Source organism: Falco naumanni, chromosome 4 (assembly GCF_017639655.2).
Source record: "Falco naumanni isolate bFalNau1 chromosome 4, bFalNau1.pat, whole genome shotgun sequence".
NCBI classification, from domain to species: Eukaryota; Metazoa; Chordata; class Aves; order Falconiformes; family Falconidae; genus Falco; species Falco naumanni.
In genome coordinates this window covers 37,392,647-37,417,237 of record NC_054057.1, presented here as the reverse complement: position 1 = coordinate 37,417,237, position 24,591 = coordinate 37,392,647, and the positions used below count along the sequence as shown (strand labels likewise).

Here is a 24,591-nt window from a genome sequence, read left to right as displayed (position 1 = left end):
CGTCTCGGCGATGCCGTTCTTTGTGGGAAGAGAAGCCCCCCGCCCTCAGCCTGCAGGAGCGAGGCGGGGTGCGGAGGGTGTGTGCCCGCCGGCGCCTCCTTCCCCCCGCTCCGCGGCGGCTGCGGCCGTGCTCGCCGCTTGCTGCCCGCCCTCGGCTCCCGCCGCCGGTGCGCGCTGGCCGCCCGGCCTGGCGGGGACAAACCCGCTCGTCCGGGGGCGGCTCCGGCGCGGCTCGCCGCCGGGCGGGGGGCGCTGGCGGCCAGGGGCGCTCGGCGGGAGGAGGAGCTCGCAGCAGCAGGAGGAGGAGCGGGCGGCCCGCACGTCACTTTCCCCGGCCGCATGTGTACGTGGAGATGAAGATGGCGGCGCCGGTGGCCCCGCCGCGGCAGCCTCTGTCGCTGTGACGCCGGACGGGACGGGACGGGACGGGACAGCGAACGTGTGCGCGCGCCCCGGCTGAGGGGCGGAGGCAGGGTGGGCCCCGCCTCGCGCCGCCGGTAACGGTCTGCTCAGTCGGGCAGTCGCCATGGAGGACGAGGAGCGGCTGAAGAAGCTGGAAGCGGGGAAAGCCAAGGTGGGAGGCGGCGGCGTGGCGGGGAGCCGGTGGGGAGCGCGGTGATGCCAGGGGAGGACAGTTAGCGGGGCTGGGCCGGGCGGCGGCGGAGCGTGGCTGCGGCGGGAGGCTCAGCGCGGGGCGCCGCCGCGAACAAAGCCGCGGGCGGAGGAGGCGCTTTGTGCTGTCCGCCCTGCCCGCCCCGGGCTCCGCGCCCGGCCTCGGGGCCGCGCGGGGCCCTCCTCGGCCGGCGCGTGGGTGCGAGTGGCCGGTGACAGCGGGCCCCGCACGCCACAGGTGCTTCTCGCAGGGCCGGGCGGCCGCAGCTGTGGGGCCCGGCCGCTGGCGGCGCCGGGTGGAGGAAGAGCCGAGGAGGAGGAGGAGAGCTAATTGCCGTACCCCTTCGCAGCCGGGGCGCGAATTGTTGCTGTTAAGCCTGGGAAGCTCCCTGTAAGGCAGTGCGTGAAACCGACAGCTGCTCCTCGGTGAGGTACTACAGAGTCACTTAGGTTGGAAGGGGCCTTTAAGATCAAGTCCAGCCGTTAACCCAGGAGTGCCGAGTCCACCGCTAAGCCATGTCCCTAATACCGCGAGAGAGCCTTAGGAGGCAGGGGATTACAGGTGCCGCCGGTGGCCGGCCAGGTGCCTTTCCCGGTTCTCTGGGAGACGCCGGGCAGTACGTGAGGCGGCCGTGGGACCCGGCCGCGGGCGCTGGCAGCCCTGGGTGTCCCCCCCGCCCCCGCCTCCTGGTCTGGCGGGCGGCTCAGACGGGGCCCTGCGGGCTTACCGGAGCCTTAATCGGGGAGCTTATCATTTCACTCCTCGAGCACGGCTCAGCGCACGCCGGCTGTAAAGCACTCCGCCCTCTGGGCGACGAGAGCGGAGTTAGGCGCTCTAGGAGGACCTCTTTCTTACTTCAAAGAAAGCCTTGGCGTGGTCAGTGAGGTAAGGTAATTAATGGCACTCGTAGGAAAAGAAGATAAAATTAGTGTTTTGATATTAGTTACCGTCTGGTTCCTTGCAGCAATCATTGCTAAGTGAGTTTAGTAGTTTGTCAGCCAGTCATTCGTACACATGTAACTTGGCAGGAGCTCATAGTACAGGTAACTAGACGTCCTAAAGATAAAACTGGAACATCATCATTGTCTTGTTTCTGTGGTCCATGAAAAAGACAAGGTAAGTTTGGCTGTTAAGTTTGAATAGGTATTTTGCTGTATTAGGCAAAAACTTTGTAACTTAGGTGAGTTTTTGTTCCCTTTGAAAGACTGTTCAAAACCTACACTGGGAAACTCCTAGATGGAGCTATATGTTTATATAGGGAGACCTGTTTTTAAGTGCTGAGAGCAAGAATAATGTTTACACAATGTTATGCAGTACTATTAAAGGGCACTGGGACAGATCAGGTACTGGTGGCACTGTGTTCTGTCACGCCCAGGTTGGCTAATTCTTTTGCAGAAAATCAGAAAGTACTTTGCAAAGAAAATGGTTGAAGTTAATTTGCCAGTATTATAAACCACAATGAAGGATTTATCAAGAGAATTTATATTTTTCTGTCCATGTTGGCCTGGGATCGACACAGAAAATTAATGACAATTACTGAGAGGTGAACCAAAAGCCAGGACTCTAGCAGGAATTCAATGGCTTCCTTCTTTGAGAAAAAATGTGTACACACCTTACTAACTTGTTGCATTTTAAGAGCGCTGTCATAATTTTCACCCTTCTTCCAGACTTTTCTGACTAAAACCTAATGATCCTGTGTTCACTTGAAGACTTTCATATTCTGTGCTTTTAAACATCCCTTGTGGTTTAAGTCATTATAACTCTTTAAAGCTATATGTGATTTACATGGGAAGGTACTGTAAAAGCAGTGTTAGTTTTTCAGATTTTTCATTGGTGTTCTGTGTACCATTTACCCCCTTTTTTCATGTGTGAATGATGTAATTAAACGTGTTGTACTGTGGAGACTAGGGCATAGTCTTCCAGTGACAAATGCCACTGATAAATGCAGAAAAGAAGAAATTATTAGAGAATGGAAGCAGGAGTTGCTCCTGAAGCTGCTTTTCTCTTTTTCAAGGATACAAACACATTCACACTAGCATAATCAGTATGTCTCCTAAAACGGCTTGGCTCCAACGAGTCTTTTCTGCAAACCACAGCAACAAGCATTCAAAAACTTTTGAACCTAACCATTGAGTGTTGTTTAAGTAAAATAGCTGGGAAAATGTATTAAAGATCGTGCTGTTACTGTGCTAAAAGTGCAGGTGTTGCTATGCTGCAGATACCTTAATACATCCACCTAAAATTATAAATATGTAAATAAGATGTTGCATAAAGTGTGGGATGAATGTAGGTGGTTTGGAGGCCAGTAAAAGAGTCTAGTAGGTGCCACGGAGGTGGCTGGTACATTGCTAACAGTGGAGTTATTATTTGAAATTAGGACATAGACTCTTGTTTGGGTTTGGTTCGTTTTGGTTTTTTTTTTCCTCGAAAAGGAGGTAGCTAACTACTACCAAATGTCAGTATGTGTGTATTAAGCAATATGAATATTCTGTAAAGCAATTGTTTGGTTGTTCCCCAATCATAATGTTGAGTAGGCAAGCTGTGGAGTTTGTTTTTGTGTGAATTTATCTGCAGTGGAACTTTTTCATGTTGTCTCCTTAAGACACAGTCTCCCCACTTAGATCTTTTACAGGGAAGTGTATTACAAATGGATTTTCTGCAATGGAAGTTTGTCCTCCTTTATTTTTACTAGAAATGAGAAGCTGCATTGTGAATTTTACCTTGATTGAAAGGTGCTAAGTATGATCAAGCCTGGCAGATTGGGTCTCGGCACGAAAACACAGCCTTTGCCAGTACATCATTTGAAAAATGGAATTAAAAGCTCTTGATAAAGGCTCATCAACATTAATGCGTACCTGCTGACTTTTGGAGACTACACCAAATCTTTATTATGAGGCGGTTGCACCGTATGTTGCTGTTCTGTCTGTTACAAACCCACAAAGGCAAGGGAGGCACAAAGTTAAACCCAGTAAATTACAGGCTCCTTTTTCCAGACCTGTAGTCATTCATTTTCCTTGGCTGCAAGGTAAATGTGTTGGATGTTAACCCAGACTCTGTAAATATCTGTCTCCTTTACCCATTTAAATGGTCTCTCTGTGCCTTTATAGAAGTCTCTTCTCCCCAGACAATTTCTTCATCTTAGATCCTGCACTGATTATAGTGGTGCAAGGAGAGTGTCAGAAAGGCTAGTTAGGGGTAACAGGGTTGACTGTGATGGAAGGTGGAAAGAAGATGATGTGTGCCAGCAACAGAAATATAGATGCATGTTGTTAAGTTGATCAGTGCCCCAAAACACCATGAACTTAGAAATCAATCAGGTATGTTTTGTGCCTTGTTAAAGAGATTCTAGAATATTGTTGATGACCTGAGATAGTGTAGATATAGCTGGTCTTACAAAAGACCTTGATGAAGATCTTAGTTTGATATTTATGTGCACGCATACTATGTGTGCATGCCTGTGTGCATCAGTTTGCTTGGAAATCTCATCTAACATTACAGTGGCTACTATTTATGGTGGTTGGGTCTTTTAATTTTAGTTAGTTTTTAAAAAGATCTTAAATACTGTCTAATATTTATTATTGACTATTTAAAAATATTTACATATAATTTAATATTTTAAAATATTTTATTTCATTTTAGCAGCTTAGTAGCTGGCTTTCCTTATCAGGATGTTCCACTATTTTAATCAACTTTCAAAACTATACAGAAGAGTTTGCTAGCTCCAGAATAAAAACATCAGGGACTTGGATTCCCTTATGAGAAAATGGCTAACAGTATTTTGGTAAAGCTTTTGAAATAAAAAAAAAAAGTGATTTAATTTATACACACACACACAAAACCCACGCAGCTATTATAACTGGTAAAATTAAAAGAGATGAAACTATCAATAGCAAGTTTTATGGAACGGTCAGTTTCACAGTACTGAAAATTTATTTGCAAAGTATTTAAATTTGTGTGTTGCTCCTGTTTAAATTTGTGTTGAGGAAAGGGCACGCTCCTTAGCTGTGTGCTTTTTTTGGTATGGGAGGGGTGAATGAGGAAAAGACACTAATTTACTTTGTAAATTCTCTCAGGTTGGTTTAGGATTTCAGATCTAACGTTGTAAGTGCAGAATTTAATGTCCTGATTTTCAGAGGTTCAGTGTATGTTTGTAATATATTCTTGTTGTGGTGTTTGGAGAAATCTTTATAATTGTTGAAGAACCTTAAAAAATTAGGGGAACTAGTTTAGTTAAACACTTGAGCACAGAATAAGTAGTGTTACTAATTTTGATCTATACCAGAAAATCGCTGAGCAGACAGAACAGTGAAGTTCGTTTAGGAAGCGCTAATGGCACTCAGTGGACAAGTATTATGGGTTGTATAACTAATTTAACAAGTTATCTTCACAGAGTGAATAGTAAAAAGAAATAAATGCACTTTGTCTTGTCGTGCATGTGTCCTGGTTTCGGCTGGGATAGAATTAATTTTCTTTTTGGTAGCTGGTACAGTGCAGTGTTTTGGATTTTGTATGAATATAATGGGGCCCTGAGCCTTTGAATAAATTAAACAGGAGGTAGTTCATGCAGTAGCCCTTGGACCAGTCCAGACAGGGCAAGGTGTAAAAAATGTGCTCTACACGGCAGCTGGGGAGAATGGGCCTACCTGGAGCCTCTGGCAGAAAGCACCAGGGGAGACTCAAGGTTGACCCTTGGGCTTTTGGACTCAGGGATACAGAGGATCTGAGGCTCACTATATTGCAACTGAAAAAGAGATACTGGTGGCTTATGAAGGGGTTCAAGCTCTTTAGAAGTGGTTGGCATTGAGACACAGCTCCTCCTGGCAGCCCGGTTGCCAGTGCTGGGCTGGATGTTCAAAGGTAGGGTCTCTTCTACACATCATGCAACTGATGCTGCATGGAGTAAGTGGGTAGCACTGATCACATGAGCTCGAATAGGAAATCCCAGTCGTCCATGAATCTTGGAAGTGATCATGGACTGGCCAGAAGGCAAAGATCTCACAATGTTACCAGAAGAGGAGGTGATGTGCTGAAGAGGCTCCACTGTATAATAAATTGCCAGAAAATGAAAAGCAATATGCCTTGTTTACTGATGGGTTCTGCCATATTGTAGGAAAGCATCAGAGGTGGAAGATGGCTGTATGGAGTCCCCTGTGACAAATTGCAGAAACTGCTGAAGGAGAAGGTGAATAGAGTCAGTTTGCAGAGGTGAAAGCTATCCACCTGGCTTTAGACATTGCTGAGTGAGAAAAATGGCCAATGCTTTACCTCATGCATGGTGGCGAATGCCCTGTGGGGCTGGTACCATAGCTTGTACAAGCTAGAAGCAATGGAAGCAGAGTAACTGGCAGCACAGAGGTAAACCCATGTGGGCTGCCGCACTGTGGCATGGTATCACTGCCCAGGTGGAGAACCTGGTTATGAAGGTACATCATATAGATGTTCACATATCCAAGAGTGAGGCCACTGAAGAACATCAAAGCAGTGAACAGGTAGATCAGGCTGCTAAGATTGAAGTGGCTCAGGTAGATCTGGACTGGCAACATAAGGGTGAATTATTCATAGCTTGGTCGGCTTATGACACCTCGGGCCATCAGGGAAGAGACGCAACACGTAGATGAGCTCATGATCAAGGGGTGGACTTGACCATGGACACCATCACACAGGTTATGTATGGATGTGAAATGTGCTGCAATTAAGCAAGCCAAGCTGCTAATCCCTCTTTTGTATGAATCGTGATGGCTGAAATACAAATATGGGGACGCCTGGCAGGTTGACTATATCACGCTCCCACAAACCTGCCAAGGCAAGCAACGTGTGCTTACAATGGTGGAAGCAACCAACAGATGGCTGGAAATGTATTCTGTGCCCCATGCCACTGCCCAGAACACTATCACGGGCCTTGAAGAGCAAGTCTTATGGCAACACAGCACCCCAGAAAAGAACTGAGTCAGACAACAGGGCTCATTTCCAAAACAACCTCTAGACACATGGGCCAAAGAGCATGGCATTGAGTGAGTGTATCACATCCGCTGTTGTGCACCTGCCTCCAGAAAAATCGAATGATACAATGGACTGTTAAAAACTACACTGAGAGCAATGGGTGGGTGGGCCTTCAAACATTGGGGTACACATTTAGTAAAAGGCACCTGGTTGGTCAACACCAGAGGGTCTGCCAGCTGAGCTGGTCCTGCCCAGTCGAAGCTTTTATGTACTGCAGAAGGGGGTAAAGTTCCTGTAGTGCACATCAAAAATATACTTGGGAAAACAGTCTGGGTTATTCCTGCCTCAGGCAAAGGCAAACTTGTTCATAGGATTGCTTTTGCTCAAGGACCTGGGTGCACTTGGTGGGTAGCATGGGAGGATGGGGAAGTTCAGTGTGTGCCTCCGGGGAATTTGATTTTGGGTGAGAATAGCCAATTAATTAAATTGTATGATGTTAATTGCTATGCAACACTGTATATTGTCACTTCTATGGTGGCTGTATGCCTGTTATTGCACTAGGCACCTTGCAGCGCCTGTCTCTGCCACTCTGGATTTGGGGATCTGAACCCACCTCCTTTTCATCACCACATTAATGAAGAATGAACTTCAAGGAGACGGGACAAGTGCAGCAGTGGTGGAATCAGAACTGGCTTCAGCATGGAACAGTCCAACACCTTGCATCGTCTTTCCTGCCCTGAAAGACTGCTATGACAGATGGAGCCCAAAGTCATGGACTGAACGAGGTCAATGGGCTTTTATAGGGATGGTACATAGACTAAGGGAGTACCTGTGTGTTTGTATCAAAAGACAGGAAAGGTAACAGAATATTGGAAAGTACAGCATGATATAAATGGTATGGAATAAGGGGTGGATATTGTCCTGGTTTTGGCTGGAATAGAATTAATTTTCAGTAGCTGGTACAATGCTGTGTTTTGGGTTTAGTATGAGGATAATGTTGAGAACACACTGATGTTTTAGTTGTTGCTAAGTAGTGCTAACTCTAAATCAAGGACTTCTCACCTCTGCCAGTGAGGAAGTGCACAAGAAGCTGGGAAGGACCATAGCCAGGACAGCTGACCTGAACTAGCCAAAGGGATATTCCATACCATAGAATGTCATGCTCAGTGTATAAACTGGGGGACTTGGCTAGGGGCTGCCAAGTGCTGGTCGGGGACTGACTGGATATCAGTCAATGGGTAGTGAGCAATTGTATTGTGCATTGCTTGGTTTTTTTCTTGGGCTTTATTCCTCCCTCTTCTGCCCTCCCTCCCTCCCTCCCTCCCTCCCTCCCTCCCTCTAGTTGTGGTTGTTACTGTAACAATATTTTACTTGAGTTCAATTATTGTTCTCATTTCAACCCTAGAATTTTGTCTTTTTCCAAGTCTCCTCCCTGTCCCATGGAGGAGGGGGGGATGAGTGACAGGCTGCATGGTACTCTGTTGCCAGTTGGGGTTAAACCATGACAACATCTAAGTATTTCAGGTGGCTGAAGATGAAAATTATACATATTATTAAAATAGCACTGTTTAAGAGCCTGAGAATATTTGCATTCTTACATCTTACTCTTTTGAGGAGAGAAAAAGATTTTACTTCCTCATATCTGACCTCTTTGGTCTGAGAAATTTTGGATTTCTCTAGGAAGGCTGTTGGATCAGGTTTATTTAAATAAAAGATTCAAGTGGAGCATGGAATAGCTATGTGCCACAGTGATTAAAGCTCTAATTTAAAAACCCCAGAATAATTCAACATGTAGATTATGTTTGTTTAACATGGTCCTTTTAAATGCCATGTAATTTAGCTGAACAGGAGAGAAAGCAGCATTTCAGTGATTTTATTAAGAGTTTTTAATCATAGAAGATATTAAATGCATTTAAACCTTACATTTCATTAAAGGGCTGACCTAACACATCTTGTTTTGCTTTCAGTTGTAGACTATTCATTTTATTTATCCTCTGTCTGCCTCAAGTAATGTGAACAAAAATAATTAGAGTCCTAGAAGCAAGAATTTCCTTTTCAGTGTGCATTTTCTTACTCTGCTTTTCTCTTAAAATAAACTTGATGTTCTCTTGAGGATAATAGAATTACCTGCTCTTTATGGTTTTCTCAGTGTTCTCTTTTCCTTTAAAAAAAATCATGTTTTTTCTCATTGTGTTCAAGTTTGTTCTGGACTTTATTGGGTCCTCGTAAAAAAAAAAAAAAAAAGTACTTGAATTGAAATCTGGGATTTCAGCTCTCTTTTTCAATTGACACTACTAGAACTCTTCCTATTTCTTTGTTCTCTGTTTTCGTTTTGATCTCCATTTCCCTCATTCCAGAGATCTAATCTTGCTTTTGATACAGGGCTTTGATTATTTGTTTTAAATGTTATTGTCAGTATACCCTTCTGGTCAAAGCTGTAAAGTAGCTGCCTACCTTTCAATAGTGATGCAAGGTAGAATGAGTTTAAAGTAATGCTTACTTTCCTCTGAGAATGTAGATAAATAGCTCTTCAAAATAACCTTTGTTCTGTAGCCAGTTTAGAGAAAATTGGTCTTTGATCCAAGATGCCCAGTGAATTTCACAAAAATAAAAAAAAAAAGAAAATGCAGTATTTAGTAGCACTGTGAAAGCAAGAAATCGCACTGTAGAAAAACGATTTAAAATATTTTCTTGCTGCTCCATGTATAAAAAGAAGGAATTACAGAGAAGAAAACACAAGAGTTATTCTTTGCCTACATACAAGACTTCATTTTAGTGCTAGTCTCTTCCCTCATTTTTATGGTCTGCTTTCCAGCTATTTATTTTCTTACTATGGGTGTTGCAATAGCAAAACAGATGTGACTGGCATTTGTTTCCCTCAGTTATAACAGTATCCACACAAGTTTGTTTGTTTATCCAGATTTGGAAATAGGCATTATCACCACCACATATTCTTTCTAAAGTACTTCCAGTAAAGTGTATCTGATACTCCAAGAAAAGTAGATTGAACCTTTTGACATATGTAGGTGTTACCAGAAATTCCTGTATTTTTTTCCCAACAGGAAATAATCAAACAAGTAGGTTCTCTTTAAGTATTGCTGTACAGATACACTAACTGCAGAATAACATAGGGTTACTGTTGCACCTTGGTGTTTGGAATAGTAAAAATCTGATAAAAATGAGGACAAAAGAAAAAAGGCCAACTTTGCTGTACTACCTTATATTGCAGTGTAAGTTTATATACTAAGACAATTGTTGGGAATTGTAATTTAGGGGCTGAAAGCTCTGTCTTATGTGTCTGCCCCATAGCTAGAGATTTCAATGTATTTCTGTGTATTTGTTTAAAAATCATTTTGTTACTGGTACCAGCTAATGGGACACTGAATGTGCAAGGACATGTTGATAAATGTGCCACGCTTTAATGAAACACATCCAGTAATTGCAGTCTTTTGACTGTTATGCTGAAACATAAAGTAAATAGATCTTGAAATTTATGATTAGACACTTGTATATTGACTGCAAAGTCCTGGCATGCTACACTGTGTTGATAGCTCTGGTGTTCCTGTTTCTTGAAAGAAACTTATTCTGCGTTTTCACATGATTTCTTGAGAAGCCAACATATTATATTATAAACTACCTTTCCTACGAGTGGAGAAAAAGACAGAAGAATGAATGAATAAAAATGTTAAGATTTCTTAGAATTCTTAGTTTCTTGGAAGTATGGAGTCTGTCTTCTTGTTTCTCCTCTCTTCTGAAAAGGAACCTCAACAAGCTTCCAAATAGAACAGATTCAATAGCTGTCAGTTGGGCAAAAGAATGTGAAACTTTAGAAATTAAACACCAAGTTCAGGAAAGTGGGGGAAGTGATCAAATTACAGTTGTAACAACTTTTGAGTTGTAGCATCATCACAAAACAAAGAAGAGGTAGTGTATTGGACCATGCTTCTAAATCTGAAAACACGAAATTTTAAGACTTTCCACAATTGGAGATAATAATTTTAAAGATATATACCATTTTTGTGATATTTCCAGGGAAAAGCATAGATTTGGTGAAAACTGTAGTCATGGCAAAATTACAGCATATGACTAAAGCTTATGATCCTGAGCAGAAGACCAAAGAAGATTGGTACAGTTGAAGAGGTGGAATTCTGGGGCTGAGTATATTTTTGGGGAAATGCTGATAAAATAGGTGCTACAGAGAATAAGCAGAATAAGTTACATAAGTTTACTCAAATTTGACTTCGCTGGTAGGCTGTGATTTAACAGAAGTGGTTGTTCCTTAATCCTGGTTTAGTTTTCGGAAATTTTAACTTGCCCTTAAACTCTTGCTTTTCTGTAAAGAAACCTCCTCTGTCCAACCACAAAACAAGGGAAAAATTTTTTAAGTGTTCCTAAATTTGGATTGTCCAGGTAAGGTGGCTGATTTAACATTAGTACCATACATTGAGAGTATGTATTTTCAATTAAAAGGTATGTAGGAGATAGATACAGGTAATGCTTCGTAACAAAGAAAACCCTGCCTTTGTATGTGCAGTAGTATGTTGTGCCAAGTAGCCTAAATTGCTGTGTTTAAAGAAATAATGGAAATCCCGATCCAAGACTTTTCAAAGAGGGATGCGTTTCTTAAATTTTCTTCATTGTTTGGAATATATTCCAGGAATTTAATTTTGCTTTCTTTTTTTAAGAAAGCAAAGTCCACAGACAAGTCTGGAATTTTGGGAGCAATGTTAGTGTCTTTGTGAGATAGCTTTTCGCTCATGGTTCTGCAGCTTGTAAAAAGTAATAGAAGCATGTCAAAATAATACAAGCCTGTCAAGTCTTGCATGCTGAGCGTGAAATTCATGCAGTTGGTTCTTTCCTTATGTCTGCTCTGCTCGTCAAGGAGCTGTCTCTCACAAACCTACTGAGTTTGGGGGCTTCATTCTCACTCTGTCCATTCAGTGCCAGACATGCCACATGGTATGAATTCATGTAAAAATAATATAAACAAGGTGGGAAAATGATAAATTGCAGCTGAGTTTGACTTGTTCTAAAGTATCTTACAATTGATTTTTAAAAAAAACCCAAAACCCACCACAAACAGGTTGTAAAATGAAAATGTAAAGTTTCTACACAGAGATGGCCAGAATGCTTATGAATAATCTCCTAAAAATGTATGTAAATTCTCCAGACTGCTTTGAAAATCTCAACACTAACTTTTGTGAAAAGATTGCCTGATTGCCTTTGATCACCGGCTGGAAGTCATCACATCACTTGGATTTGTTGACAAGGAGTGGCTCTTATGCCTTGCTTAACTTGGACAGAATTTAAACTGTTGATCTGTATGTGAAAAGCTGATTTTCTTGTTGCCAAAATTGTAACGGAACCTCTCAAATTCTGTATCAATTTCATGGCACTTGTCAACTTGACAAATATTATAGTTTTGTGTTGGTTATTAATATAGACTTATTTAGGTGTGGTCTATTAATTCTAAATGTGCCTTTTTCTTTTGGACTTCTTAGTTAATGAGAAATTAGATATGAACAAAACTATTCAGAGCTTACTGTGCTTTATTCCATTCCTATTTATATTCTCTCTACCTTTTAAAGTTTTTACCTTAATTTTTGATTTTTAAATATTTCTGACATAGTTACATTTTTATTAAAGAGGACACAGTGTGAAGCAGAGGGGAAAAAATCTAGATGTAATCTACATAAATACAACTAAAAAGTTTTAAAGCAGAGTGAAGTTTTTGCTATTATAAATTCTTCTTTCTCTTAGGATGAAAAAATTAGATTTACATGAATCAGAATAATATAAGCAGTACAGAGTCACTCAAAGTAAATTAATAGTTGATGCTTTTTCTAACATCCAAAACCAGTCTCTTCAGCCCTTTCCAGTCAACTTCTAATAAACTCTTCTTCCTCATTTAGTATATAGAGGAAAGGTTATAGTGCAGGAGGAAGGAAAAATGTGCATTGTTGTGAAGTGGAGGAGTCCTGATCAGAAAAAACATGCAGCCGGCTGCAGTCCCTTTCTTGCAGCATCAACACAAACCAGGAATGGCAAATGCTTCTGTGATTGAAGTTTTCTTGCATTCGCTACATAAAGAAGTCTGGACAAAGCCTTTTCAGATACAGATTCTCACCATGCATTTCATTATATGTCTCAAGATTGCTGCATCTTTAAAGCCCTATACTCTAGAAATGGTAGTTTTTTTCAATTTAATTAGTTAGAAATTGCAGTGGACTATTTGCAGTGTGTTGTGGAAGAATGAACTATGTGAGCTGGCATGGAGTATTGATGAGGATCCCATGGGAAGCGGCAATTGCCTGACTATGTATCAGGATTTCTCTTGTAGAATTCTAATCAGTATTCATGATTTTTGAGAAACAGCCGATTACCCCCAACCCTTGCCCCCTAGAAGCTACACTGATGCTTGATAATATACCATAACCAAGGCTGCAGTCATCAATAAGACTTTGCTTATACTCACTAGGAAGTTGCAAGAGACTGGCAAAGATTGCTCTTTCAAGGAAACAGACTTGCCTAAATGAATTGTCAACATTAAGGTCCTTGGGGATCTGCACAACTGTTAATATGAGAGTGCCTTTATGTAACTAGGGCTGATTCCAATAGTACTTCTTGCTGAACGTCTGTTGGTATTAAGATTTTTGATACTGTTCAACATGATCTTACAAGAAAACTAAAGACTTGGTCTAGGTACAGTCATCATTTTGTGGTTACAACTGAACAAAAAATTGTGCTTAGCATTGTTATTTTTTTAATGGCTTACTCCCAAAGCAGGTGGTCTTAGTTTTTCAGGGGCCTGTGTCATTCATTATTTACATTATTACCAGTGGAAAGAATGTGTAGTTATATGTATACAGTTATATGTAAACTGAAGTGGGTGGCAAACACAGTAAAGAGTCTTAGAATTCAAAATGATCTTGACAAAGGATATGGTACAAAAGGACATGGAAGTAATGCTCAAGGCTTTCTTTGCCTCTTTAATGATAAGGGCTGTCCTTGGGCTTCCCAGTGCCTTGAATCTAATGATGGAAATGGAGTGAAGCATTATCCACAGTACAAAAGGTCAAGCTGGAGACCACTGAAGCCAATCTGATGTACACAGATTTATGGGACTGAGTGCAGTGTATCCAAGCATCCTGCAGAAGCTGGCTGCTATTGTTACAAGGCTATTTCCTTGCTCATCTTTGAAAGGTCATTGTGATTAGAAGATTCTAAATGAGCAGGGGGGAAAGCGAACATTAGACCCATCTTCAAGAAGGGCAAGAAGGAGGATCTGGGGAGCAATAGGAAGGTCAGCCTGGCTGTGGTGTCTGGGAAAATTATGGAGCAGTTCCTCCTGGAAGCCATGTTCAGACACATGAAGGGCAAGAACATGATTGAAATTTACAAAGGGCAAATTAACTGTCCTCTATGATGGGCTGCGTGGCTCAGTAGATGAGGAGAGAATGGTGGATGTTGCTTACCTTGACTTCAGGAAGGCATTTGATGTGATATGTTACAGGAGTTACAGCTTATTTTCAGAGACACCTTGACAGTTTGGATAAATGGGTTGACAGAAAACTCATGAGATCATAACAGCATGAAAGAAGATGGTAGAAGAAAGTTCACACACTCTCCCAATGGCAGAAAGGAAGAATTTCAAGTTATCGTTTCATTATAGGGATGTAAGAGTAGCCTGCAGGATCCTCCAGTGATTAAAACTGGTGATGCTGTGGTCTAACTTGAAGTCAGGAAGTGATGCTGCATTTCACAGTAGTGGGTCAGCACTGTGTGTTTTTGGGGCCCTCCTCCTCTTCCAGGGTACGTAGCTATAAACTGAAGAACAGACAGCTGAAGAACATCATAAAAAATTTGGTCTGGATGACCTCTTTGATGACTGGCCAGGGAGGTTGATAAAGAGATAACGAAAGCACAGAGGTTTTTTTTATGCAGTATTCTCCTTTCTTCAGCATAAGATCATAATTTATATTCCTATGTCACCCTGTCTTGTTTTCTATGTGCCTTCCAATTTACAGTGAAAGAGAAGGTAATTCTACAGATGGCAGTATCTCAGTACAGTCTGGGCACAGATTAAGGCCAATCCTATGGGGAAAAAAATAGAAAGACTGTGCCATAATGCATGTGAACTCCACATTAGGGCAAAATTGATTCCTACCTGCAATCCCAATTTTGGTATATTTTTGTTTTTCATGAGTTCTTTAAGTTAAACTGTACTTTTCTAATGCGGTCAGCTTGGGTAGGTAATAATCTTGGGTTTTACCTGAAACGAGGTAAGAATAACTTGAGGTACATAATATAATTATCTGGTAGCATGATAGGTGTTGTTCCAGGTGATAATGGACTGAGTTGGTCAGATACTGATTATTCAGAAATTTAAGGGGAGCTGGAAGCCAACACAGCTATCTTTCACTTCTCTCCTGCTCCTCCCCATGTCATTTTTTCATTGCAGCATATATTGTGCAAGGGGAGGGGTTCTGTATTTATTTGCTGATGTTGTGAACCAGCTTTTAGATTCATTTACTCATTTTTAGCAAATATTCTGTTTTACTCTGTTTATTCCAAAGGACGTTCAGATGTTAACATTAAATATAAATTCTATTTTAACTCTGCAAAAATAGCTAGGTACCAATTTATTCTTTCCAAGCAACTTGGAATAAGGTATTTCTTTTCATTGGGAGAATCACATTCAAAAACTTGATTTCACAGTGCCAGATTAGGCACAACATAAAGCTAACTTAAGAAAATACAAATATGTAAGCATATATTTAGTAATTCAGTACTATACTATATCCTAAGGAGCTATGCAACTGAAGGATTGTATAAACCTTTTTTTTGATACAAAAGCATTTTTATAAAAGCATTTTTTTGATACAGTGCAGTAAGTTGTTAAGCGATTAAGGTAATTTCTGATAGTGCTGTGTTCTTTCCATGCTTTCCAAAATAAGTCTGGTTTTGGATATTGTATTCATCTACTGGGTGTGGGGAAGAACACCTTTTTAATTTGGGTTATAATGTCCATGTGGCTGTATCTGTGTGGGGAAAATGGTTTTCAAGTATCTTATTAGGAATTCAATGTACAGAATACTATAAAATTGGTGAAAGTAAATTTATTCCAATGTTTTTCCCCCAGTTGAAAACATAAAAATAGGAGTGTTCTGCTTAGTTATACATAAATGCATCTAAACCAGAATATAAGTCAGTCTGTTAATACTCATAATCAAATCTAGTGCAATTTGTATTTAGATTCCTATTATTAGAAATATGAGAATCATTACCTTGCTTCTTAAAGCTTTATATTTTCCATTTTTATAGTTTAATGTTAAAAGTTCATTCTTTCTAAAAATATAAAGTGTCTACCTGGACTTGTAAACATGTAAGACAATTAGTAAGTGGAAGAAAGTGTCTGTGTTGCATGCAAACGTGCAGATTGCCAGTGATTTGATTGACAAGCACTGTGTGGAGTTACTGGCAACTGTTGCTTTTGCATACTTTTGTATTTTTACAGTTGGCTTCTAACTGGCAAGCACAGATGGCTATAGATTATGATTTTTTTAATGTTTCTGATTTAGAGAAAACTTATATATGGTATTTTAAATTTAATTGTCTAAATATCATGTATTTACTCTATATGGTTTTTGATTTTAATTGCTAAGTTATAGTACAGGATTTTTGGAACAAGCTATTGTAATATTTTATTAATGATATGAAAGGTACCTATGATGAGCTTTGGAATAATTGGAAGATTTGTTCTCAAGTAAGTTCTCGTTAAGTAATCAATATTATTTTGTGATAATAGCAACATTTTGAAGTTTTTCCTGAAAAAAATTATCAGATTTGACACTTTCAGGCCTTTCTCTTGCTGGTAATGAGGAGTGTTCTATCACAAAGTCAGAATTTGTTGTTTCAGTGGTACTTCATAAAGTATTTGGGACTGCTTTAACCCAGAGTTTAAGATTATTTTAGAGAAACCCTGTGAACTTCAGTTTGAAGGATCAAGGTTGTCCTGCCCACTCCATGAAGTTCAGTGTACTATATAACTTTGGGGTTTTTCTTCAGAATCCTAGCAAAAATGAGGACTAAACTCAGTTCTCTAGGATTTGATAACTTGCAATTATGTGTGGTTAATAAGGAGAAAAATTGTAATTGAGGAGAAAAATTACTAAATGCTAGACATAAAAATAAATTTTTCTTTTACCAGAAGGAAACTTTGCTCTTTCCATCTATTATTACAGAAATTTAGATTGGAGTTTAGCCTTACATTGGGCTCAGGGAAAACGCAGACTCACTTTTTCACTGCCTTCTGGTCTTAGGAATGTTGTACTAAGATCATTTTTGGGGGAAGAAGGGCAGCATGCAAAGACGATTACTGAACAGGACGGAGGTTTATTCTTTGGTGCATGTAGTATTTAATGGCATGGTTTCATGGCTTTTTAGACTATTGCTATTCTGGAAGACATTTCTTCTGAATTGAATAATTTTTAAGACCTAAATACAGTGGTCTTAATGCTTAACCTGTTACTGTATTGCAGTTGTTTTCTGAAAATAAATTGTTATCCTGAAAGAACTCCAAGGGATTAATTAAATGAGTCTCCACCTGCTGTTTTAACTATATATAGTTAAATAGCTGATACAATTACATGCTTTTTAACAGGTGCTAAACCAGTTGCTTTAAGAAGAAATAAAGTAACTACATAAGCAACACTTAGATTGTTAGTAATTTATTTTTTTTTAGTGCTACAGAAGGCAACATACTTACTTTCCCGTGTTGGATGACTCTGATGCTTTCCAAAAATTAAAGTTCTGAATAGATTAACGATTTAATGCCTATATTTAACCACTAAGTTGCTACTGTGCCATAAAACAAGTTTTCTTTGAAGCCCAGCTGAAGCTTGTTATCTGTAAATAGCTGTTACTTCTTTCTTTATTTCTTGATATATGGTATTCGTCTGCGTGCTTTGTTTAAATAACTCATTGTGAACAGTTCATGAAGTATGGTTCTGTAGGTAAAAATTAGTCAAATTGATCCTTGCTGTAATTCACTTGACTGCATGGCTTTTTAGAAGTCAGCTGCAGTAAATATAAAGCCTAACACTGTCATTTTGTTGAATCAAACAATTTTGAAAGAAAATATGGATATAAAATTGAAAGCTAGTACATAATTTTAATGTAGACTGGGAACTTCCTTTTTTTTTTGCCTTCTGTTCAGGAGGGCTATATCTGCCTTTTACTTCCAGAAGGTAACTTGTTTCACAAGGCTGATTTCATCAGGAGTTGAGTGGTGGGAAAAGTACTTATAGTGTTAACCAAATCTGTAATTGTACAACCTTACAAAAAATGTCGGTGCTGAAGCTTGCTAAAGAGTTCGTCTTCATGAAATACTGTAATAATTACGGCTTTCAGTCTAATGATTTTTCTGCAAGTGTATTTTGTAGGCATTAGTATGACCTGTCCCAGTGACTTTAAAGGTGTGATTGTTTTTACAAGTCCCAGGCCGCCTTTTTGTTTGTTTGGTTGGCTGGTTGTTTGGTTTGGGTTTGTTTGTTTTATGGTTATCTTCATGTTACTGAATTTATTGAACACAAGCATTGTCTTGGTTGCTGTGTATCCCATAGGCCAGCAGAGGACACACAGCAGCCTAGTTTCCATTTGGTTGGTGTCATGTGTAGTTTACCTCATCTAGCCTACTACATGCCACCAGTGTCTTAATTTTATTAGTTATTCTTGAGGTCTAACTCAATATCTGACAACTTAGAATTTTGACAACTTTACATTAAGATGAGAGGTATCATCTTGTTATACATCTAAGACCATGATAGGTAAGGTTGTATCACCTTTTGAAGCTCATAGACGTTATATACTTTTTTCTCTGTCATAATCTCTAGCATTTACTGTTTGGCTGCTGAGTATTACTAAGACATAATTTTTAATCTCTATTTAAATGACTGAGATAAAGTTGTCTGTTCACTTCCTAGAGTCTGTCTTTTGGTTGTGTCAACAAAACCTACACATCCAGTTTCTTTGGTCAGTAGGAAAGTGATAGTAAAATCATATTGTAGTCTTTCATGTACACTTCTAAAACAGCAACTGTTTGAGTTAATAGAACCTTGTCTACATTTATATCTTGTTTAGTGTCCTGTGCTTTAGTGAACTTACTGTCCTTACATGGATGTCAGAGCTGAAGTTACCCATTGCCTTATGTGGATATCAAAACACCCTAGAAAATTTGGTACAGCTGGGGAGTAACTTACTAGCAACTAGTACATGTTACTAAATCAATGGAGTCAAGTGGATTTGCATGTAGACATAAGCGTGATGGTGTGTAGAAAATCATTGCAATGTTACAGCCTAGTGACTGAATTTTATGACTGTCTTGAAGATTATGAAAACACTGGAAATTTGTTAGCACTTGAAGATAAATACTGATATTTTTGTTTCTAAAGGGCTGTAGATAAGTTCATACAGCCCAGTGAACAGTACTGTAACTATGTGGAAAGCAATTAATGCTTTCAAAGTATTGAAATCTTAATATTAGGATTCATTTTCAAGAATGAATTCATGTACAAACCTGTCTGCTGCATGTGTATTTTCAAAACACTTTCTTGAGATGTGAGGAATGGCATTGCAAAGAAGTGAAGGTTTCTATTTCAAAAAGATGGTGAATAAAATCATACGACTCATTAAAAACTAGCAGTTTAGCAAAGTAAGTAGTGAATTTTATTTTCCTCATTCTTTTGTAAGGATAAAATGTGAGAAACATTTCTGTTTCCTTTTCTACATGTATTTGATCAAATTTTAGCTCTGGCCTGGAATTTACTGCCTTTGTCAAGCTAGATGATTTTAGAAAGGCCAAGGGAGGAGACATTCTTCCTTGCTGGGGGTTGAAAGATTTTCACATTCATTAATCCTTGTCCTCCTTCCCCACCTCCCCTTCAAAAATTGTTTCAGAAGGTTGTAGGACATTGAATACTGGGTTGGGTTTTTTTTAGCATAGCTGAAGAAAGTTTCAGGATCCAGTTTTTAATTACAGTTGGTGTTACACATAAACCCTAGTGGAACAGGAGTGCGTTTCTGTCAGCACATAATTCTTGCCTTCCCATTATTACCAAGCCTTTGAAACTCCAGGCAAAAGCAGAGGATGGACTGTGCCTTTTGAGACAGCATCCAGCTGGTGATCTCCCTCATGTAATGCAGGGTTAGAAGAGGTTCTGTTTTATGTCAGCACCCTTGGCCTTGGTGGACAGAGTCTTCCTAATGTTTCAGGCTTCACACATGGGTGATCTGTGCTTTTTTACACTCTGTTGCCCTCTTTATTATTGCCATTGTCAGCTTGGCCCAGTCCACTTCTTTCCTCTTCACTTTGGGGAAATACAGTACCAGTGTGGGTCAGATGCTTTTTTCACCCTGTATATCAGCAGAGGCAGTTATACTGCATTCACTGTGAGAAGAATAAAGTTAAAAAGTAGACAGAAGCAATATGTAAATCATGTATGTAGAAGTAAGTTAGGTAAGAGACCAGTTCAGCTGAGTAATTTTTTTAGCAGTTACTTTGAGGCATTGCTTTTCCTGAAGCAGTCCAGCATTGAAATGTGCTTGTGGTGCTTGAGTCTGTCATTGTAACCTGCCTTGAGAGTATTTTCGTACCCTTAACTTCTATTCCTTGTCCAGAAAATAACCCAGCTGTAATTAACTTAGCTGTTCCTAGGTCTGTTCCTATTTAAATTCTTAGGACATGGAAGAGCAGACCAGATCAGAACCACACTAATTCTGAGGCTTTCCAGCTCACAGTGCCATCTGGAGGGGTTCATTCAAGTTCACTGCCCTTGGTTATTAGCACTGCCAACAGTACTCTAACTTGATACAGACTGCTAAAAAGAATTGCCCAATGTGCTATTCCTCTCACTATCCTGCATTCTCTTTCATGGTAATTCAGCCTTAAATGTAAATTGTGGTGATCCCATTGGTTTTCTTCAGAGTACTGCAAAGGAATGGCTGTCTCTGAAGTTGAAAGACTCTCAAGCTTGTATTTAGGTAGCAACTATAGCACTTCTTCTTTGGAAGTTTTCATAGCCTTGTTGGCATCCTCGAATTCTCATGAGCCATTTAAGTCTCTGTAAGGGGAGACATTCTGAGGTTTTGCTCATGTTATTTGGGAAAATCTGAGTGCAACATAAGAATGGGTAGATTGGAAATACCTCATTCCTGGGTGATTATTTTCTTGTTCATCCAGCCTAATGTTTCCCATTTAGTAAATTCATCATCTGTTGAATGCAACAAATAAACTAAAGTTCTATTTGTCTCAACAAATAATCAGATTGAAACTTGCAAAGAACATTAATTATTTACAGGTTTTTTTACAGGATTTTTAGCTATGTGGCATAATATATTGAACATATTTCCAGGTTGCTTGCTCAGTTATGTTCTTTCTGAGGTTTTTATCTTTGGATTTGGGAAGAGTTGTGATACTCTTCTGTTTATTGATTAACAGAATTTTATATTAATTATATTATTTATAATAATAAAATAGAATCAACAGGCTTCACTAGGAAAATGTCTGTTTATCTTCCGTATTTGATAATTTTCATCTTGCTCTCAGTTATTCTTTTCTTAGTACAGGCATCAGGAGGCTAAAAGATGCAGGGAGCACTGTAAATTTGCCTATACTTCAGGAATTATTGCTTTGACAACACAATCTTCAGTGCTTAGACCTTTTGAGAATATGGCAAAAAGTGAGAGTGCCACTTTCTTCTCTAATACAGTTACCAGTTAACCGGTTTGACACCTCTTTAGGGGGCAGACTGTCAAGCTTTGTAAAAACTTGGTGGCCCAACAACAAATGAGTTTTAAACAGCATAGGTGAGGCTTTAGTGCCTAAACCTCAGTGTTACTGTCCCCCAGACTCCCTTATCCCTTTTAAGGGCCTCATATCTGCTGCCATGCAACATAAAAATGTTACTGTATATTGGAAAAAACAGATCACAGGTAAAAGAGAGATTATAGCAGGTATTTTTCAGTTCTCTAGGGGAAAGTGGAATAGGTAACCTGGGACTTGAACCACAGCAGATCTCCAGCTTCTGAATGATGTCAAAATTTCAAATTCAGGTTGGTCTTTTTGGTTTGACCCTATTGGTTTGTGAGACACCCAAATCAATACTTCGTGGGATGTATCCATGCTTTATAGATGATCAAAGCAAATCCCACCACAGGCCCCTGCTTTTGTCCTTTGTGTGTCACTGGCAGACTTTGTAGCAATAGTTGCTTACCTGTGGTTAAGGGGAGTAGTGATCTATCATTAATAGGGCAGGTGAATCCTAAATTAATCCTTCACCCTTGAAGACATGTTATCAGTCTGTCATAGAGTGAAAGTGAAACCAAAATATTTAGACTCAGTAATCATTCCGAAATTATACCTTATTATCATTCAGTGATGAGGGTTAGGAGCATTATAACAGGAAAAGCCTGAGCTTTTCTGTCACAGGACTGTTTATGATCTTATATGAGTTTCATGATGCTTCTGAGTGTAATCTTGCACTTGCAGCCGGAGTCTGTCTGATTCTGGGATTTATCATATTTATCATTTGTACAATACAGTTTGCCACAATGCAACTTAGAGCAGAATCTTTAGTGTTCACTCTATATGGAAAAAAATAACCCTTTCTCAGACAGATTTGTGGCCTTTCTGTTGGTGGTAAGTCTCAAGCAACACCTGACAAAGAATACTATTTCACTTTTGCCTACCTTCCATATGCTTAGTTGCAGATACTGCTCCTGTGGAGAGTTTCAGTCTGCTAGTTTGAAAGTTTAAAATATGCTTTCTACTGTTAAATGCAACATTTGTATTGAGCACTGAAGCTAGGAGTTGTTTGTCAGGCTCACTGAGCCTTTTTTCATTGTATTCTGAAACCAGATTTTAAAATAGCTGATGGTATTACTGCTATCAAATTCTGTTTTACGAAAGACGACTGTGTAGGGTCTTTTTGGTCATGCAATAAGTAGTTAATTGCAAAAGTGGTTTACCAACAATTGGATTCATATCTTAGTCATTTATTATGGTAGGCATTGAGAGTCATTTCAAAGAGATTTCACATGGCTTCTCTTCATTGCTGCCAGGGCATGCTGCTTGCTCATGGTTATCTTGCTATCCACCAAGAATGTCTGGTCCTCTTCAGCAGAGCTACACACCAGGCCAGTCGGTCCCCAGCTGTTACTGCTATGTGGGATAATCCCATCCCAGGTGCAGGATTTAAAGATGTTTATCTTTGTTAAATCTCATGCATTTCTTCTTGGCTTAGTCTTCCAGCAGGTTGAGGTCTCTTTGTGCAGTGGTTCTTCCTTCTGGTATATTGCATTTTTCTCCAGTTTGATGTCATCTATGAACTCTGTGCGTTCAATTTCATCATCCAGATTATCTATTAAGATACTGGATATTTTAGGACTGCCATTTGGACTTTGATTCATTAACCACTGCTCTGAGCTAGAGACAAGAATATTCAAAAGTCCTTGTTGTCTTACATTGACTAAATGATCTAAAGATGACTGGGTCCAGCACATAACATTTCTCACTGGATACCAGACTGTGTGAGAACTTCTGACCAAGAAGAAGTAAAAAGCAAGTCCCTTAATGTGAGTGGGACACATTAGGCTGAAGTTTAAGCAGTATCTGGAACACCTTTTGAAATTATACTAGTTGAGAAATGCAAGACTGTGATGTAGGTCTCCATTCATGCTTTTACTGTGCAGTGTAGAAATGAAAAAGTAATTACTTGCCTGGAGCAGCTTCTCTGAAGTTTCTTTTTGTTGTCAGTCTAAGTTCATGACTCATCTTTCTATGCTGATGCTTTAAATACAAGCTTAAAAAAAAAAAAGAAATAGAGATTTTGTACTTGAAGAGGAACTGTGAGAATTGAACAGACCCTGCTCTTTCTGTAAGAGCACTGAATATGAGATGTAAGCATCTGAAGTTAGTAATTTAAAATTTGAGACTAAGAATATCTGTGTACAGGTACATGAAGTATAATGATACAAGAATACTTGTATCGGATGTGCTACTTATAAACTTCTTGTCTTAGCACTTAGAAGTTGATTTTTAAACAATAAGAACAGCAAATATAACAGCCTTCTTCAGAGGCACTGAAAATTTCAGTTCCTGTTAGCTGTAGTAGCTCTGAAAATTAAACTATCCAGTTATAATACATTGTCGGAGAATATTAAGGAATAACAATCTATTATAAGGCAGCATCCAGTTTTAAATGGTTTAAATGTGTTCCTGTTTTTAAAAGTCTCTTGTGCATGTGAAATTAAAATATATCTATCCATGCTTTATAAATGTAACTTAGTTTTTGTGGATTTTTTTCAGTATTTTCTTGTGCTGATACATGGGCAGTGATGAAATGTTGCAGCTTTTATTCCGATATTTTATATATACCTTTTTCTAAATGCTTAAGAGGAGATTAAGTTTTGCATTCTGTTGGAGCCAAATTTTATTTTAACATGCATTTCTACTCTAGAAATAGTTCAGTCAGACCGTATTTGAAATTAATTGATGTCAGCATATCCCAGCAATCTCGATTGCTGGCACAATCACCAAGGGTCAGAATGTGCTGAAGACAGCTGAATAAATAAATAATGCCGCTGTTGTAATTATAGTGGTACATTAACTACGATGTTTGACATTTTTTACACCAGTAATCTGCACCATGCTGCAAGTTAGTTCCCTTCTGTCTCAAGAGTGTTTATTTAGTACCTAATAGCAGTTGATTCTCCTCTGCTCTTCTGACTTTCTGCCAGTTAGATGATACCAGCATTTAAAAGCTAAGCTAATGTTGTGCCAGGTGTCTTAATTTTGCTGCAGTGTGTGATGTGGGATTTGGGCTAGTATGTTGTTTTGGGATTCATTAGTAGAAAGAAGTTCTAATTAAGAACTAAATAAATAATTGTATTGTGTAAATACCTAAGTTCTTCTATTCAGTTGTTATTTTACTGTGGGAAATTATTTTGAAAACTATACGCATTACTTACCTGCATGCTAC

The 24,591-nt window shown here is 39.5% G+C and overlaps 1 protein-coding gene across 9 annotated transcripts in view; it reads left to right on the top strand.

The window, feature by feature from the left end:
* The first annotated feature begins 344 nt into the window (after window positions 1-344).
* The window catches only part of AKAP9 (A-kinase anchoring protein 9), a 121,357-nt gene continuing 97,110 nt past the window's right edge, over window positions 345-24,591 (top strand). For all 9 annotated transcript variants that reach the window (XM_040592728.1, XM_040592727.1, XM_040592726.1 and 6 more), the window contains exon 1: window positions 345-574. In XM_040592728.1, coding sequence (XP_040448662.1) covers window positions 527-574 — 48 coding nt within the window. In that variant the 5' untranslated portion in view covers window positions 345-526. The remainder of the gene's footprint in view (window positions 575-24,591) is intronic.